Here is a 19,290-nt window from a genome sequence, read left to right as displayed (position 1 = left end):
GGACATCACTCTGGTACATCATGCTCATGCTATTCCCCTTTCTATTCTGAAAGTAATTATCTTAGGATGTTCAGGTCTACTGTATTTTAGTAATCTTGTCTAACTTCAAATTAGAAATACAGCATATTTTTTTTCAATTTGCATGCAAGTTTGTCAGATCTTCTGAAGGCAATTTGAGTGATTTAGTCTCAGAAACCATGTCATTATTGATTTGCAAAACTTACAAGCAGGTTTTACTCAATACTTTGCCCTATTTGAATTTGACTTTCCTTAAACATTGGTTTATAATGTTGACAACATGAAGGGCAGCTTGCATTCCTATGCAATAATCATTTTAACTCGCAGTGAGTTTCCACAAAATACAATTGTGTACATCTCCAAATCTTTCATCAAAGCATAATGCTGAAAGTTTTAAAATCAGATTTTTTTTCCCCCTTGATATACCTTCAAATGTCTCCTCAAATAATGCACTTGGTAGCTTTGGGAAGAAAAGTTTAAGAAAAGATAAATAAACCTTAAGCCCTTCTTTAAAAATTCCCAAAGCAAATGATAAGTCTTCCATATTTGGATACTATTGTTACTAAAACTGGTAAAAGCAGGATGTGCTCACAGAATGCCAAAACACAGAAAAAAAATGCCATATGATAAATCTGAGATTTTGGAGTGAAATATCACATGGTAAAGACCATATAACCATTACTGCACATTTTTCTAGTTATCCAGTGACTGCACTGTAGATTGTTTCAAGATACTAAGATTGAACTGCTAATTTTTTGAACAACTTGAAATTATGGAAAAAAATTATTAAGAGACACAGTGGATTTCTAGCAAAGTTAGTTTTCACTTTATTTACTACAGATTTATTTTCTTCTCCAGAAAGCAGACCTGTTAACAAACTTTAAATACTAATCGCAAGGTTAAATCAGTCCTGTTAATTCTGGTGCTTCTGGTATGTAGATTCCAAATAAGCTGATACAAAAAAGATTTTAATAGTTTAATGTGCAGAAGAAGTAAGATTTTTCAAAAGAACTGCAAGAATACCTTGATAACTGTAACTAATCCTATCAGACTTCTTATGAGCATCATCTCCTCCAAAATCTCTCGATGGAATAATTGCCAAGAGAAGTATAGCCTCACAACCACAGCACGTAAACACCACCCTCCGCCCCCCGCACCCCCGCTCTGGTCATCTCCATGCATTAGCTCCGTACGTACATACATACATGCACTGTTGTTGGAGAAGCCATTTTGCTGAGTGCTGTTGACATACTGCTTAAACACTGGAAATTGGAATGTAATTGATGAAATTTTGGTATTTTGTGTCTTTACAGTGTTGTTGCCATATCACTGATGCTTCCCACAGTTGTACTTTCAACTTAAATGGTGCTGAATATTTTTTCCTCTCATATGGATGTTATCACTGTATATAGTGTTATACTACATTTGGTTCAAATGGTGTCAAACTCTAAAATCATGTTTCACCTTATGCAGTATTTAAAAATCTTCTCTGTTATAACTGAAATCAGCTTCAATCAATCAGTTTTGCTAGGGGATTCAAAATGCCAATTTTTAAATTATTTTTTGGTTCAGAATTTCTAAAGAAAATAATAATTCTCTGTGCCAGCTAGAAAGCATTTATATTAATCAGAACAGGAAGCCCAATTCAAATAAACATTAGAAAAGCTGTTTCTACCATTCCAAATTAAACGTCAAGGACAATTTACATGTATGAAGAAAGTAAGCATATGAAAATGTTCTGTGAGATACTCAAATGAGAGTCTAAGTATCATGACACTGAGATACTGATGAAGAAATAAAAAAGCAGCAATGCAATCAATAACATTTAGCAGTGAGTCCCTAGATTGGGGACTTCAGAGTTTAATTTCAGTGGTAGTATTTACACTGGGACCTCTATAGCAGTAACATTAAGAAGTCTGCACTACTAAAAATGAGAAGATAAATGTATTTGTGAACAGATACATATATTCAATAATAACACTAGGTTTAAATTTTTTAAATCAAAATTATGGATTAAAAGCCTGCAGAATTACTGTATTGAAGGATATATTCTTAATGCTTTCTTTAAAATAACAGGCCATCAGAAATTTTTGAAAATGCCTTCTTGGTAAGGGGAGCATTGTACAACCGTAAAAACTTTGCAGATTTTTCCTTGAAAATATACTGGCTGAAATTTGTCTTAACTCAGGTTTTAACTTAAAGTAAAATTCTGCAAATTGAATTATTTTTACCTGTAAGATAAAACTGCACTGTGATGGTGCTAAAAGAATCAGAGCAATAGTTTAGAGAGATTCACAAGGCACAACAGAATAGGTTAGAAAAGATATGTTAGTGCAGAAAAATTGTTTCAGTGGTACCAGTTTTGGATGACTATATGGTAAGAGAGGCAAAGCCACGACTGATAAAATGAACAGCTGAAGGTCTCTGGTACCATGGCTTTGATTCTGTACCCAAAGCACATCCCTACCTTTATTTAGAACTGTTGAGTCTATGTGAGATCAGGCTGCTCTAAACATCATCAGTGGATGACTGGGTAATAATGTTCTTTCATACACTCTCAGTAGCTATTGAATAAATACATTCCCTAGTAAGCCATCATGTAAACTGTATCATGCACAAAAAGCTACAGTTCAATGTTTACTATATGAGAAAATAGGGTAAAATAATTAAAATACTTCCTTTGCTTCCCTGACACAAAATAACTTTGTTCCAACTGGCTTTCCAGAAGGCTGCATGTATTCCTGCCAATTTTGCTGTCTAGGAAGTTTCTCAGAAATCCCAGATCCAAAGAAATAAGTATCACATTACAAAGATTACCTGAGCTGCTAGCAGGGGTTGCGTGTCTTCCATTTCAATTACAGTATCCCGGCGAGGTGCAGCAGACAGAAGACTAACTGTAAGCCAAAAATTTTATTAAGGCAATATGCTGTAGGAAAAATACCTTACTGAGCTTTTCCATCAGATTTGAAATCCAAAGGGTTACAGAAGATGTAAAATAATTCACTGGTTGTACTTTCGACATTTTACTGCAAGCAATTAGTTGACATGTTTTGCTAAAAAATGCAGTTAGATATACAATAACTATTTGTGCTGTATACACAAATGTTTCTCAAATGTATAGAATTAAAAAAAGAATAAAATCTGGAAAAAATACAGAGGAAGACATCATATTTGCATTCAGAGCATTTTTGCTGTAATACTGTCTTTCTACCTTGGTACTAAGAGCAATGGTAATCTGCAGGTAGTTAAGTTCCAAGTTCCCACTAAAGAGGAGCTTCAGAGGACCAGTACGCTCAGTCTGACAGTAGATTTTGCCTTGCACTCTCTCCTCTTATACCCTACAGATTATTGCACTACTTTACTAATACTTAGATTTTTTCTTTCAGATCATATTATCTCTAAGTATACAACACTAGATGGCTATTCATCAGTACAGTATGCAGATTAAACAACAAAGATAGGTTTTTCTGGCATCTCACAGGAAAGTAGAACCGTTTTCATTTTCCAGCCATCTACCTTTCAGTTGTGGTGCAACGTCTTCTTTAGTAGTGTAGGGATCACAGCGAAAGCTCTCTAGTAAATCAATAGTGCACTGTCCCACGATGGGCTTCCGTCCAAATGGTCTGTGGTCTATTACTTTAATAACAAGAGATGGACTGTATAACTCCTCTTTTGGCAAAAGCTAAAAATGAAAGATTAGATTTTTTTGTTTATAATGCAAACAGAAGGAAAACTAAGAATAATAATGAATGTTGTCTCCCCAAATTAGAGCTTTTACTTCATTTAATATTGAACTACTATGTTCTGTGGCTGTACAGTGAATGAAAATTTCTAACCTCATACTATAATGATTCAATAGAAATCAATAGGAAAACTTTCAATTGCCTCAAATCTTGAATCTTCTTGAATCTTGTACAGCTCCCATCCTTGCAGTATGGAAGTAGCCACACAGATTTACAGGTGAATCAATACCTTCTCAAATAAATACATATATCCTGCACTAGAGCATATGAGATTGTTTTTTCAGCATGTGTGCAGACATGTTTACATGACCTTTATTAGAATTTTCAAGCTCAGTAAATGACTTATATTAAGTGAAAAAAGGATGTGCAAGTTTCTCTGTTGTTTTACGTAACAAATCCTTGACCTTTAAAAGCATGGGATAACTAATGCTGCTATAGATAGCTCTCATATAGTTTTTAGCAAAGTACCACTTTCATGAAGAGTACAGAAGATGGAAAATTTGGTGTCTTTTTGAGGTTTCTGATCACCACAGATTCCACCATTTCACCCCCACATTCCACAATGAGACTTGGAGACATAACAGGTGCCAGCTGATAGTTTTTCATGTTCCGCAATCCCCAAGCCAGAATCTGTAAAATAAATTTTAAAATACATTTTTTATTGAGGCAAATACATGAAGTTATTGTCTGGAGGATGAAATGACTGTAATTCTATTCATTAAGTTTAAGAATAAACTACCTCAATAGCAGTGAGTTGAACTATTGGTCTGATTCCTTGAGGTACCATGTAAAGCTTTGGTGCTCTTTGTGATGGAAGAATTGGAAGATTCGAACCGCCCTGTTAAGACAAACACATACGTACTAGTTTCTCTCCTCTTCCTTAAACAAAATAGCTTGCTTGCAAGTATTAAGACCTATGCAGTATAATTCTTCACATTATTACTCACTGTGGAAGACTATAAAAATGTATATACCTTGTCCCTCAAAATAAGTTCTGCAGCAAAAAGAATGTCTCCACTAGCTTTGCCATTATTTATTACAGGATACCAGAGTAGTTTTGGTGTGATGTCCTCTTCTGGGATTAACTTGACCATGGGGGAGCAAACACTTCTTCCAAGAAATTCATCTTTACCCTGCATAAATTGGCCACACAAAAAAAGTAATCATAGTGATTAATTTGTTACCCTCAAGAAAAAAGAAGCAATCAGGGAAAAAACTTTCACATACCACTTGGTCACTGTCAAAAAGTTCAATAACAACATTAGGTGGGTTTTGGGCTACTGTCTGTGGGTCCCCATATATCTCAATTTCATTAAATATAAGAGTTTGGTCCCACGTAGGATTTAGAGTTGAATGAATGATCTCAGTTGTTTTGCTTTGATGGAGGAAAGAAACATGAGCATATGGATCTGAAATATCATACAAAGATTAAAAGCATATAGTTACAAACAAGCAAAACCCCATCAAGCCACAAGATACACAAGTCCAATTTTTGTCAAATTATAGCACATTGTTTTTCTTCTTTTCAGTCATTACCAGCTCTATAAGCCATTCTATATAAATAAAAGTCCACATATAAGCATCATTTATATTTAACAGAGCAAATTCCATTTGATTACTAAATAGTTTCCTTTATGTAAGTCTTGATTAACAGAGTGATACGTGAAAATGCTTAAAACATCTTATGAATCAGAAAGTCATCCTGAAAACTGACCTGGAGCACTGGCCATACTAATCTCTTAAATATTGTCCATACAAGATTTTCTTTTTGTGCCTCCATTGATATACAAATCTACAGACTCGTAAATAATGCAAACAGATCGCTGTAGTTCTGGTTAGCTACTAAACAATAAATTCTCCCAGGCTATATTGCTCAGATCAAGCTTTGGTGTCAAACATGCTTATTTATAGCAACCTCTTCTTTTTGTGAAACAGCTGAATGATTAAAGTGGTGCAGGCCCACTGTTTGGCAGGTCTTTAAATCATCAGGAACTCTGTAGAAGGTATCTGATGATGGACATTAACATTTCCTGTACAAATTGCTATTACTAAGCACCAGGAGCTGTTTTAAAGGTTATCTTTAGGCCAGTTTCAAAAGCCTCTGGCAAGGTACCTGATCCAGGTTTTACAAAATTTGGCTAACTCTTCAAACTAGACTTGGAGGAAGATAAATTTTAGATGGGCTGGTTTACATGTGACTGCATTTGAGGTACCTATCCTGAATTTTGCACATAAAAATTAAGGGCATTTATCATTTCTTTGTCTTGTTCTTAAATGCTACATATTGAGATAAGACCAAAGTAGTGACACATAGGCAGCTATACAAAAAATTCAGAAAAGAGCACTAAGTTATCTATAGATCTGTATCTTCTGTAACAAATAAAGGTATACGCTACACTTGATCATTCGTTAAGAAAGGGGAGAAAAAGAAAGATATGACTGAGGGCTGGTGTGGAAAAAAAAAAAAAAATCTAATGAAAATAAATTCCAAGCTCCCCTCTTCATCTTTATCCTTGGCTGAATTTATTTAAAGGAAGTGTAAAGTGATGTTCTTACAGAAACCAATTTCCATTTGGTCTGATGTCCCAGTGGAATTTTCATTTTAACTAGCAAAAATTAAATACTTGTCAACCTGAGCATTGAATTAGTCCAACTACAAAGATGTCAAATGGATACAACATTAGTGAAATACCTGAGTGAAGAATAAAAGGGCAACAACCACCCTTGTACAAAAAAATCTGTGCTTATTAGTAAGGCACAGTGCAGTTTTCTACAAGTTCATCTTAGTGCTAAATTAATATAAAATAGTAAACACAGGAACTTGTTGATACAACAGCAATTCAGCTTTCTTCATCCTTGCTTTTGTGCAAGTTTCCTGCAGGAAGGTTTAGGAACTCTAAGCTTTGTTAGAAGGAGAAGCTAAGGCACAGGGAAGGGATTAGTCATGGGAATTTCTGGCCTTGTTTGAATTCCCATTCCCTCACTGAGAATTCAGTTGGCAGCAGAAGGTGTTGCACATTCAGACCAATTCTTTTGGGCAACTTCTGGGACAGTACTAACCAAATCTGGATCATATGTGGTGAAGCTGCGACTGTCTTCCTGACATATTTTCAGTAACTGGGAGCTACACACAGACTTGACAGTCTATAGCTAAATCAACTTACTAATTCATTGCAGAAGTGCGTTTCTGCACCATTAGTAGGATTTTTCCATACCTGAAAAACTGTCCTTGTCTAAAGCCATCAGATTTCTTGCCTGGTAGACATAACAGCGAAGGTGGTAGCTATATACTCCTGTATTAAATAAATAAAAAGAGTTCAAATGCATTGGCCCTATACAGGCATCTTTTCTCTAATGAAGCTATTTTCACTTTATAAAAATGCTTTAAACTGTTTTTCAACTAAGCGCCAGCACTGTAGAAACATTTCTGCATTTCTTCACTGGTGACATGTACTAGTACCAACAAGCTAGCGCCTCTGCACATTTGTTGCAACACAACTTAAAGCAGGAATGAAAAAACAAATGCTACTTGTTTTTTTTCAAGTGCACGATCATTTAAAAATCCTTCTATTCAAAAATTCTTGTTTGAAACAGTGCAATAATTAGCTCATACCAAAGCTCAAAGAGGAACAAGAACTGGGTATTCCTGTGCTTAATTTAAGTATCCATTATAGCACTTTCAGGGATCTAGGAGTTTCACATTTTAGCTATTAGCTCTAGAAAATTATTCCAATTGCATCCCTGTCTCTTTGGCTGAAAGATTAAAAAAATCATTGCAGGCAAGGTGGAATAGGTTAAAAAGAAGATGTGAGAGAGGCCCCAACCCAGGGCAGTGTGTGGTTAAATTAATAAAGCTTTACTTTGAAAGATGTCAGCTCCAACCCTTTCAAACCTTGGAAAAATCTGTGCCACTTGCATCAGCCAGGAGCTGAAAACTGAACTATGGCAGGAAAAAGGGCCGTTTCTTATGCTATTACAGTCATTATTTGAAAGAAACAGGCAAAATCATCTTCAGCTCCTGAAAGATGGGATTTAGGCATCTCTTTCCAGAAGGGAGCTCAAGTTCTGTAGATTCTAAATAAAGACAAGTGTGCCACTCTGAGACACTCAAAAAGTAAAGATTTTGTGTCTTAGGAGTGGGATGGGATTGGCCTCTGTTCCTATTAAGTAACATTGGTGGCTCCCACTTCAGTGGACTTGCTTTTGTGAATCCCATTCTGGTGATTCCAAGGCATTTTATGGCAATCTAAGTTGGCAATGTTACAGTTTTGCTCACTCTGCCAACTCAACTACATGCTCTTACTGCATCCTCTCGGTCAGGACTGCCATTTGTCTGACCCTACAGAGAGCTGACAAGCGAGCTAAACCAGCAGAAGATTAATTGTATGTACATCTTTTCTGCTGGTTTAGCTCCCTGCATAGGCTTGTTATGGAGAGACCACCAGGCTAAAAACTGATCATTTAAGAGAGCCTAAAATTCAGGTGCTGCAATAGTTGGTGTTAGAATTCCTGCCCCCATTTAAACCTACAGGTTTAAAAAATGTTTGACCGACACTGAACAAATAGAGATTACTTGATCCATACAAAGTTATCCAATTATGCTAATATGAACTGTATATTGACATATCAAAATAATTAATTGTAATCTCTTATAATAGCCTAAATGTGGTCCAATCAAGGATCACACAGTGACTGTAACAGGAGGTATATAAACGTAGATGTAAAACAAAGAATTGCAATTCTGTTAGAGACCAGAGAGAAACAGCCGCAATTTATATGAAAAGAACTGTTAAGAACCTACTGTCAAAGTGGCAGGAAACAAGTGGTGTATTGGCACCAAACACCCTTGTAGCCGACTCCTTCGTTTTGTCTGTACTTTTCCCCTCTCCATCATCGATACTAGTGTCTGCTCCCTAAAGTTACATATAGAAAAAAAAAAGTCACTGCATGTGACTCAGAGGAAACCTGATACAAGTGGGAGTGTATACTGGCTTCAGTCACTCCTCCGGGTCAAGGAGAAATTTACTTTCCTGAATTGATGTTTACTCATGTGCAAAAGTCATTCCTTGTTGTCATTGAAGCTGTACAAAAATCAGATCCAGTCATTTCAACTTATTTGGGAGAATGTCTTATTTCTGAAGATGGATTGGCTACCTATCAGTTCTTCCTGAAGGAGAGTTACAGGTCTTCTGTTCTGTCCCACTGCAGAGATCTGCTCTAGCCTTTATCCTAGCAGTAGCCCAGGAAGCAGGCAGAAGAGAAACTGAAGCAGGAATTTTAAAATTCCGTGGGACCAAAACATGTGCAGAAAGAAAATACTATAAATGAAACATGGGTTAACATTTGGTGCAAAAAAAGATAAACAAACTAAGGAAAAAAGCAAGCTCTCCTTAATGCTGTACAACCAAACTCAGAATAAGTTGCTTAGGAAAGTAGAGGAGCCTTCTCACAGCAATCTGTGTCTTACATTATTCTCTCCAATTTGTATCTTGGTAAACAGAGCTTAAATACTTAAGCTGTGTTACCTGAAAACTTGAGGAATAATTACATTCTGATCATCTACTTGTGATTTATGTCATTCTGGCTTCTCAGATGCTTTGCTATTCTTTCCTGTGTTTGGTTGTTTATACGTGCAAGTATTAATCAAGGGCAGCTGTTTCAGTGCCTGTTGTTTCTAGTGCTAATGTTAATACATCTGAATTATATATATGAAAAGGTTGAGGTATCTTTTCAGTTTATTCACAGAAGGCTGATGTAGTACTTTGGCCTTTTACTTTAAATCTCACATAATAATAAAAATAATTCGAAGAATCAAGCAATAAAAGAAGTCAAGAGCCAGAAATTCCCATAATAAATATGCAACAGTCTGAGTAGATACTTTAATAGTACCTTTCAGGCTTTAAATGATTCAAACAATATAAACTATACTAGTTCCTCAGTTCCATATCAGTCTAACCTTTTGGGGACTAAAACAGCTTATTTACTTGGTGTAAATTAAAAGACTGAAATTTTTAATGACTTGATACTCTGCATCTTACCAAAGCACCTTCAAGTTTAAAGATAGCTGCTGCACCATGTGTTTCTGAGGGAGCCATTTTTCGTCTCCACCGTCTTCGACGGAAAGTATCAGAACTGCGTTGTTTCCAGTGAAATTTCCAGCCAATCAAGGAAGCATATTCCCATCCTTCTTGATCTTCATATGATGACATTCCCTGGCAAACATAAAACCAGGTTATCCACAGTATTGTATAAATGCCATGAAAAAAATCTGCAATTGCTTTGGCAAGGCATAATAATTCCCTCATAAACAGAAGCTGGAAATGTCAATCTACAAAAAGACAAAAGGAATATAATGAAAATACAGTTATTTAAAAGTGGGGTGTTTTGGTATTAGATTTCTTTATTCAGGAAATTCATAATATCATGTGGATTGGAAAAAAAAAACCCCTCAAACTCTTACAATGTGTAAGAAATACAATCTGTGACTGTGTCTCTCTTCTACTTACCCTTCCTGTTGTTAGTGTTTGAGTTGGATCCCTCTTACGCTTTCGCACCAGTCTTCGTCGTCGATGTGTATGATACATTTTCTCTGCAGCAACCCAAGACTTCGGTTTAGTGTCTGGAGGAATAGTAATTCCATATTCCCATCCTAAAACAGAATTGATCAGTTAGTGTATTTTCAAGAACTCATGTAAGATATAAATAAAAAAAGCATGGGAAATAGTTACTTTAACTACAAGGCATGAAGCTTTAGTCACAGAATACTATTTGGTATTGCGAACCCCAAATGCCCAATAGCCATGGAATAATTTTCTCAAACTGATAGTATTTTATGATGATATTATATATGACAATAATAATTTCAACATTATAACATATACATTTTAAGTTTTTTTCTTTGCATTCTTGTTTTTTTTTTCAAATTTTAGATGTATTGTTATCACATTTTCCACACTTAACCAGAGGGAGAACTCCTTACTTCAAGTAGGAGTGGAATGTCCTGTTTCCTGCAACTCCAGCACCTTGTCTTTTAAAGGAGCACCAAGTATTTGAACTCAGATCATAAAACCAAAAGAACTGGTAAAATTATTACTGTATTTTGGCTCTACATGTTAGAAAGCAGTTTCCAGGTATCTAGGACTCAGACTTTTATTTAGACTGATTTCTTATTAAAATGTTACTGCAGAGTCCTACCAGAGGTTCCACTTAAGAGAGAAAGCAGTATTCTGTCAGACAAGACAGCATATCAGCATTAATAAAATCTCCTTTTTCCTACTTAGCTAGTTATTTCACTTATATTTTAAAGGCAATAACTGAGAGTTTTCAGCTGGTTTAAAGTGCATTAAAATTCATGATAGTTTCGCAGAATCCTGGGCTTCACAGATACTCTTCTTCTACAACCTTCCCCTTTGCTTTTATTATTCATTGGTATTTGAACCATCAAATACATGCCCCATAAATACTTTGCTAATTGGCAACTGCTTTTTCCAATTCCTTTATACAAATTACAGTCTTAAAAGGTTGTTTACATCAGTATCTCATAAACTTGTCAAGGTTTTAAATTAGGATAAGTAACAAGCATATAAAAGTCAAAACAACTCCAGGAAAATGGTGGCCCTGTATGTGCTTAGGATTTTCTAACCTGATCAGGCTAGTAGTACCTCTAATCTGAAAAACTCTGGCTAACAGTGGCAGATGCTTCACAGTCTTAGAAGTCTTCTTCATTTCAGTGTTGCCTAATAAGCAGCTACACAGTGTTAAGCTGTCTATCCTGATCAGTCTTGCATGGCTGTTTTCCCCCACAAATTTAATACAATTACTCTGCTTTCAACAGTATATGGATTCTTCACGGACATGAATGGTGTGCAGCCAACACATACAGGTTTCTGACTTCCTTGGGTCCCAGGACCTCCTGATTCACCTCTTAGCACTGCTTAGTGCCTCCTCCCCTGGCTGGAGGCTCCCAGTTAAATTCCTGGATAGATCCAAGCCTGGCCTTGCCGCAGACAGATACAGTTACAGAGGCCTGATGTCTAACTTCAGCGTCTGACTTGCCTAAAAACCCCAATTACAGACAGGTCTGATCCTAACCACTGGACTGCACTACTACTCGACTTTGGAAGAATGTTTTGGAAACTTCTTTCAAACAAGGAAGGGTTCTATTTCCAAGTACACTGTTTATTTATACAGTATTTCCCAACTGGAAATTCTCTTGTTAGTAGCTTATTTACATTAGCCATTTTATTTTATTTTTTAAGTTTGTTGAAGCTTTTGGCTCAAAGTTGTCGTCTTCTGCTGCAGTCAAGGCCAACGTACATCATCTTAGATTATGCGACTGTCTCTCTAGCGGGCACTTCAAATACATTTATTACATGTACTGTGCAAAATACTGGTTCCTTTTGATCCAAAGGAAGACACAGTGAGAATTGTGAGTTTGATGAAACAATGAGTAAAATGGGAGTAGAAACAGATGCAGACAGTGAACATTTACTCAATGTCATTTTATCTGATTCCTTGAGCAACTGGTACCTAAATGTTTCCTGGATGTTCCCCCACAGGGCAACCACGATTATGCTCAGGACATAGTGACAGTCTTGGAAGGCATCCTTCTTCTGTACAGACTGTGAGAGATTGTCCTAATAATCAGGACAAACAGTAAATCTTACCATGCTCATCCACTGCTCTATTTAAATCAGATTTCCAGGCATCATCTTCCCACATCCATCCAAGAGGACATGTAAACTCATGCGGAGGTGGAGCTTTTTCTCCATTCTTTTATGTGGGAAAAACAAGAGATCCATGCCTTAATAGATGAAACACATTGGGCAGCAAATCCCAGAGTTCCTTCTCTTAAATCTCTTTTTTTTTTTCCCCCAGTGACAAATATTAATAACAGTCTCACCACGTCTGTGTAACTCTCTTCAGCTGCCTTCCATTCCCCTCCAGGATAGCGACTCTCATTTTCATACACTTCATCAGTAAACTCAGTGTGACCAGCATCGGCTTCAGTCAACAAACTGCAAAGCAAATACAATACTAAACTAAAAGTATTTTAGTAAGCTACAGAGAATACAGAAGCAATGTACAGAGTGTGCACACATGCTGAAGTCTGTACCGTACCTGTGGAGTTCTGTTTATCGACAGAGTACAGTGCAGACCTCATCTGTATGAAACATTTTCCTAGAATGTCTTACAAACTGCAACAAGTCCAACAGTAGTAGCAATAGGAGAAACATTACTGATAAAAATAAGTAATTAGCAGGAGTATTTTAACTGCTGGTCTGCTTTGAACACTTTTTCACAGAAAAAGAAAACACATCATATATTCAAATGTAAGAAAAAAACAAAAAACAGACTGCACATGACATTGCTATATGCATCTCTAATTTTTATATGTCCAGGTATGCACTGAAATTTGGCAATGTTGTTAATTTTGTCTCCTTTCTGCTATTGACAAGGCAAGTAATCATTTGGCTAATATTTTTCTAACTTGCAGGTGAAGTAAATATGGTAACAAATTAATTCAGACAAAATAAATTTCACTAGCCTTAATTTCCAGTTTTGATTAACAGGATTTCAGAAAGCACTGAAATATGTTCTAAAATGCCATCTGCTGGTCAAATAAAGCCATGAGGATTATTTTCCATTAAAAACAGGTATGAGGTATAAACATATTCATGCATTTTAACAGCATGCTTTTTCCATTTTCGGAGAATATGTCACCATGTATGTTATTGTTTTTCTTCCAATCAGATTAGTCATTGAAATGATATGAAAATAAATCCATCCATTCATACTTATAAATTGGCAGATTTTAAAATAGATCAAATAGCATTTTCCTGCACAGCATTTCTATAGCAACAGTCCTGTATTTTTCTTACCATCAGAACACAGGAATTAAAAACGTGGACTGTTGGCCTCAGTGAATTCAGTGGGGCTAAGGGTTTTGTCACTGGCATGAGCCAGTGACAGCTGAAAATGTATCATTCTGTGAGCATGCACAGTTATTTGGTTACAAAACCTTCATTGGTTCAGACAATCTGGAAAATGTTTACACCTTGTACTTCTAAGCAAGTGAAATTCCAGTAATTTCAGTTCAGAATTCAGACTGTCATTTCTCATTACACTTTATTCAGCAATAAATCCGAACTGTTCTCTCCCTCCTACCCAACTGCTCCCAGACCAGCTCCCTTGTTTACGCCCATTTGCTCTAAGCCACATTTCTGAAATCTCACGCGTGCGCACACACACCTCTTTCCAATTCTGGTTTTTGTTTCTTAAACAAATCATTTAGCTGACCTGGTGTAAAGTGTGGCAACACAAACAGCTGAACTGGCACAACTGGGGAGCTGAAACCTCTGATGGAGCAAGAGTGAACCCAGCTGGAGCTGGGGGAGGACTGGGACCTCCTGAACTGCATCTGCCAGGGAAGGGGGAGTCGCAGGGAAGCGCAGCCCTAGGCTCTGAAAACACCCCCCGCCTGAAGTCACGCTGAGAAATAACCTGTGGCAGTTGTTTAATGAGGGCCCCAGACCTTCCCAACATGAAGAGAAATAAACATAAAAAATAACCCACTGTACCCAAACAGCCATGCAAACACTGTAATAGTGTTGATATGATATGAACTGCAGATTTGTACCGGACCTCAGGGCTAAGTTTCTATCTAAGGAAGATCTACCTGTCTAAGGCTCTTGTCTGAAACCATCACAGCAGAGTATGAGACTCTCACACAAGTGATCCTTGCAGTAGCTTTCTAAGAAAGGAAAAATACTACTATCTCTAAAATAGAGATGAGGCACCGAGGCACAGTGAATATCAGCGTTATGCCTATCACCACATGGGCAGTTTTAAAACAAACTGGTTCCTAGGAAATGGATGTATTCCTTCTATCTGTGTTGCAATTTTACCTTTTATAGAAAGTTGTATTAATTTTAGAGTTATTAAGTAGCTTGAACTACTGACTGACTTCTGCTGTCATGTAAAAGTTCAGTTTAAAATCTTTTTCTTAGCCAAGAAAACAAAGAGAGGAGCTTTTCCTCTACATTCTGAGATTAAATTTGTTTATTCTACTTCCATAGAAATAAAAAAATCCAACCTTCTTTCAGGATCAACCATCCATTCTCCTTCCCACTCCCAACCCTTTGGGGGCAGAAAGTACTCTCTTTTCAGTTTGATTTTTCCTGTGACGTCAGAAAACTTGTGGCGGCCGACAAGTCCTGAGGTGCCCCACTTCCCAAAAAGAAGAGCCTGATTTTCATACTGTTTGAGAAGGAAGAATAAAACAGTACTTTAGACCAATTAAAAGCTTGTAGGGGGGAAAAATAAGACTTATGTAATTATTACAACTGAAGCATTCTACTATATATTTCCTTTCTCTGAGCTTAAGTGTCTTACCATACTCCCTTCCCACATTACTCTGCAATGTCAATGTTCTTCAGCTGCTTTCTTTCATCTCCTCCTGTGCTGTCTGGTAAACAACGATTCCACTGCTAAACCGCACCATCTCCTCAGTTTAATGCCTCCCTACTTCTACAGGGAAACTTCCTCCTGATTAAAGCTTTGGTAAATAAAAATCCATTAAACTATTGTAACAAGAGTTTCTTCTGTTCCCTAAAAGCATGATCTTCTTATTCTTTTTTTATCTCATATTGCCTGTTTACAATCTTTTCTTCTGTAATATGTAAAACTGAACTATAGTCTTATCCTGGAAGCTACCAGGGGCACAATTCTGATGTCAGCCCAGTTTATATCAGTATATTCCCCCTTATGCTAAGGGGATTATCCATAGTTTATGATGGCCTTAACTTTTCTTCTCTGTTCTATTCCTTATTCCTATAGAGTTGTTGGACTGCTGTATAGAGGGAAAACATGAGATATTCCATAGTCTCTTAAACTGCATGCTTAAGAAATAATGGCTTTAAACATCCGTTGACTATTTTAAATGATCTGTTCAAAGCACTACTGAGTATTTAACTATAGGTACAATGGTGACACAAGGCCCTGTAAAAATGTCTTGTGTCATTAGCTATTACACTGATACTGGATTATACGTGCCATTTGATGATTATATGTGCGTTATATGTGCATTTGGTGATGGGGCATGTAAAAGATGCCAGCAGTTTTTCATTATCATGAAAATAAAAGGACTCTTGGGATTAGACCAAATCTCCATTATAGCATGCTTTTGGACTATTTCAAGTATTTTTAATCCAATTTTTGTTAACTTTTATCATATGTTATTGTATAGCCTTTTGTCAGTGGAAGCTACTGGTTCTGACCAGTTTTTCTGTGATGGTTAAGTTTCAGTAAATTTTTATACTCCTACAAAAGAGCCATTATTAAACAAAACTAGTTGTATCCATGTATCGTTTGTAGAGAAGTGAAGAAACAATTAAAATAAAAGTTCTTCACATGTCAAAACGTAATGGTCCCAATCTTAATTACACTGATAAAAATCTAAAGTAAGTGCCTTGAAATCACTAGAGTTATCCAGATTTTTACTTGACTAACCAGTTCAGAACCTGGTCTGCCGAAATTCATCTGGTAGGTACAATGGACTTGATGATTAATTGCCTCGAACGTGGTCTACTTCTTTCAGCATAGAGTATAGTAAGCACTACTCTCCCTTCTGCCAGGCATGCAAAAAAATTCAGAAGAGCTCCAATTGCAGTGAATTCCTAAAACGCACATCCAAGCTTAAGGTAAGAAAGTAATAATGGACGTACCATTTCTGCAAAAACACTGAATGTTCCCTCTGCAAAGCTATTGAACTTCTTTTCAACTGCACTCAGCCCAAGCCAAATGTTAATTCGCAACTCCACAGGCATTTTGCTGTCTTTCGTCTTGTCCTGTGGGTACTGGAACATATAAACAACAGCAATATACAAACAAAAAAAGTATTCTTTGTTATGTTAGACAGGTATTGTAGCTTCTAGTAAAATACATATAATAACACAGAGATATGAGAAATAATACATGGCTTATTTATATATTCCTGCATTTTCTCAAAAGCCAGTAACAGAACAGTTCAGGAAGGAAACATCCTATAAATGGTACCTGCCTGGGACATGTAAAAAACACACAGAGTAACAGTAGTATTATCCCTCTTCCTGTAACATCCTCTCCCAAGTTTTATCCAGTAATGAGTTTGCAATTATGACAAAAACTTAGAATTTCAATATTGATGTTACTGTTTCTTGTCAGGAGAGTCTGAAAATGCATATGTTAGTCAGAATTTTTCACTAAACTAAGAAGCAATGCCTGATAATATATGCCTGATAAAAGGGCCTGCATAAAAATACTGAGATACCAGCTTATCTGCATGGAGTCATTAATCTGTGTAAGTATTATATATATTATATTCACAAACTGGGTAAATGCTATGTTCTACAGTCTGATTGCCTTTTTCTGGTTAAGTTTATACCACTTAAAAAAACAATATAAACTTAACCGGAGAAAAGCACTCTCATTCCAGAGTAAAACTCAATGCAGAGAGACATACTAGGGAACTTCTGCATGTAGATGCACCCTGTATTACATGCAGGAAAACATCCAAAACTTTGAATAGGTTTCTGGAACTTCTCTGAATTATTCCAATTCTTCCCTCTGAAAGTTTCCATTCACATTCATCCTCAAAACACCAATGCCAATAACATTGTAAGAGCCACATCACAATTCTGAGCTCTTTCAAAAAAAGCATGAAGGTTAGGGATCGATGTTCATTCTAACTCTTACTTATAATGAGATTTACATTATAATTTCTGTGATATTCTGGAGTAACTAAATGCAGCTGGCTTTTATTCTGTCCTGAGTTTTGACACTCTATTTTTCAGATTTTGCTTGCATGCCACATGCTCATGTCAGAAGGCATCTCAGTTTAGGGAGTTACAGTTACATGATGATATTATTACAGTACCTTTAAGAAGATTGTTTGGGTCTTTCCACAGTATTTACCAGATGATTCAGGGCTTGTGGTGGAATACAGCACTTGGTGTGCAGGAACACGAGCATAAGCCAGCCTCTTCTCCCCTCGGATCATCCATATGATCACATCGGGCATGCTGTTTTGTGGCTGTGGATTTTTAGTGAGGAAAAAAAGTTAAAATCAGTAATTAATAGAATGTTAATCTAATCTAATGCTTAGATAACAGAAACATTAATCAGGTATGTTAAAGGACTTATCACTTAGGATTAATAATAAAAAAGAATTTTTGATAAATGGAGGAAAATGTTTTACTTTGCAAGTAAGACAATATATAGTTCTGAAGCAATCATTACAGATACCATTAAACTTGTTGGAAAGTTAGTAAGTCTTATAAAAAGATCTGGTTCCTACATCTTTGGCAAATTTTCTAGAAATGTTTTGAATCTCATTTCAGTTACAGTGACTATAGTGACTGCAGATTACAGGTAAATAATCATAAGGCTTTTAGCAGAAGACAGAAACAGCCTACTAGCTTTTTGTGGATTTGTGCACACCTCTGTGTGCTAGCTGCAAGTCTTCCAAATGAACTGCCATTTTTTTAATCTGCAATTTTTCAAAACAAAAGTAACAAAGGAAAGATAAAAATTTCTACAATGTTGTGAAAACCAATTACGAGAAAGAATAACCTAGATGAAAAATTAAGACATTACTGAAAAGAAAAGAAAAATATACACATCTAACTCTGTTGCAAGTTGATTCCTATGGCTGATTGGGCACAGAGGTACTAGATATATCCTGCATTTACTGTACCAGAAAGGTGACTTGTAGTTCTGGAAAAAAATGCTGTTTGAACAGATTACAATATATTCTACGAATCACAGAGGGATTATCTCCCAATCTAAATTCTCTTTAAAGGTCAGATATAGAATAAAACACTGTATTTATATAAATCCTAAGCATATTTACAGAGAGGAACATGTTTACTTTCACAGCATCTAAAATTACTAAGACGACTGGATATTGCTTGATCAACAGTGGACATTACACCAATTTGTGTTAGACACGTATTTCTAAACTAGCTGAATCACTGGTGTTGGGCAGTACAAACCTCTTCACTCAGTTGCAGTAATTTATCCAACCAATCCTCAATTTCTGTCAGAGCGGCTTGCACATCAGTAGCTTCATTTCTCATCCTCGTTGCTGCTTCTCCAATCTGTTTGAGAGACTTGAGGCGCAGTTTTTCAATCTGAGTGTCAAGGACTGTAATATTAGATTTGCCTTCTATGAGGGGAAATGGTTTACTGAAAAGAAAGTATTTACTATGGTTAGAAAACTAAGTGGATATTATTTAGCCACATACCAAATATTGACACATATACAATGGCAACAGATTAAGTGCTATTATTTGTTGTGATCTAAATCCACCAGAATAATGCAATAACATCTATTCCTACATAGATTTCCAACAAAGTGGTTACAATAAGCAAGGGCAAGGCTGTGCTTATATAAGAAGCACCAGTATAAAATTGCTTGAGGTGTATGCTGTCATGTAATTGCTACTAACCAAACCAAGCAAAATCCATTTTCCTATATTCAGATTAGGAA

The 19,290-nt window shown here is 36.3% G+C and overlaps 1 protein-coding gene across 2 annotated transcripts in view; it reads right to left on the bottom strand.

The window, feature by feature from the left end:
* Nucleotides 1-19,290, bottom strand: part of MYOF (myoferlin) — a 76,254-nt gene that overhangs the window by 13,910 nt on the left and 43,054 nt on the right. For both annotated transcript variants that reach the window (XM_013951142.2, XM_013951144.2), the window contains exons 23-38: nt 18,794-18,986; nt 17,677-17,832; nt 16,487-16,618; nt 14,857-15,020; nt 12,664-12,778; nt 12,428-12,533; nt 10,268-10,410; nt 9,800-9,973; nt 8,563-8,674; nt 6,977-7,054; nt 4,989-5,170; nt 4,736-4,894; nt 4,501-4,599; nt 4,230-4,391; nt 3,535-3,700; nt 2,836-2,912 (exon numbers count right to left, since the gene is read on the bottom strand). In XM_013951142.2, the coding sequence (XP_013806596.2) occupies nt 2,836-2,912; nt 3,535-3,700; nt 4,230-4,391; nt 4,501-4,599; nt 4,736-4,894; nt 4,989-5,170; nt 6,977-7,054; nt 8,563-8,674; nt 9,800-9,973; nt 10,268-10,410; nt 12,428-12,533; nt 12,664-12,778; nt 14,857-15,020; nt 16,487-16,618; nt 17,677-17,832; nt 18,794-18,986 (2,218 nt within the window). The remainder of the gene's footprint in view (nt 1-2,835; nt 2,913-3,534; nt 3,701-4,229; nt 4,392-4,500; nt 4,600-4,735; nt 4,895-4,988; nt 5,171-6,976; nt 7,055-8,562; nt 8,675-9,799; nt 9,974-10,267; nt 10,411-12,427; nt 12,534-12,663; nt 12,779-14,856; nt 15,021-16,486; nt 16,619-17,676; nt 17,833-18,793; nt 18,987-19,290) is intronic.

The sequence above is a fragment of the Apteryx mantelli genome, chromosome 7 (assembly GCF_036417845.1).
Source record: "Apteryx mantelli isolate bAptMan1 chromosome 7, bAptMan1.hap1, whole genome shotgun sequence".
NCBI classification, from domain to species: Eukaryota; Metazoa; Chordata; class Aves; order Apterygiformes; family Apterygidae; genus Apteryx; species Apteryx mantelli.
Note: the sequence above shows the minus strand (reverse complement) of the source record. Positions and strands in the feature narration are given on the sequence as shown.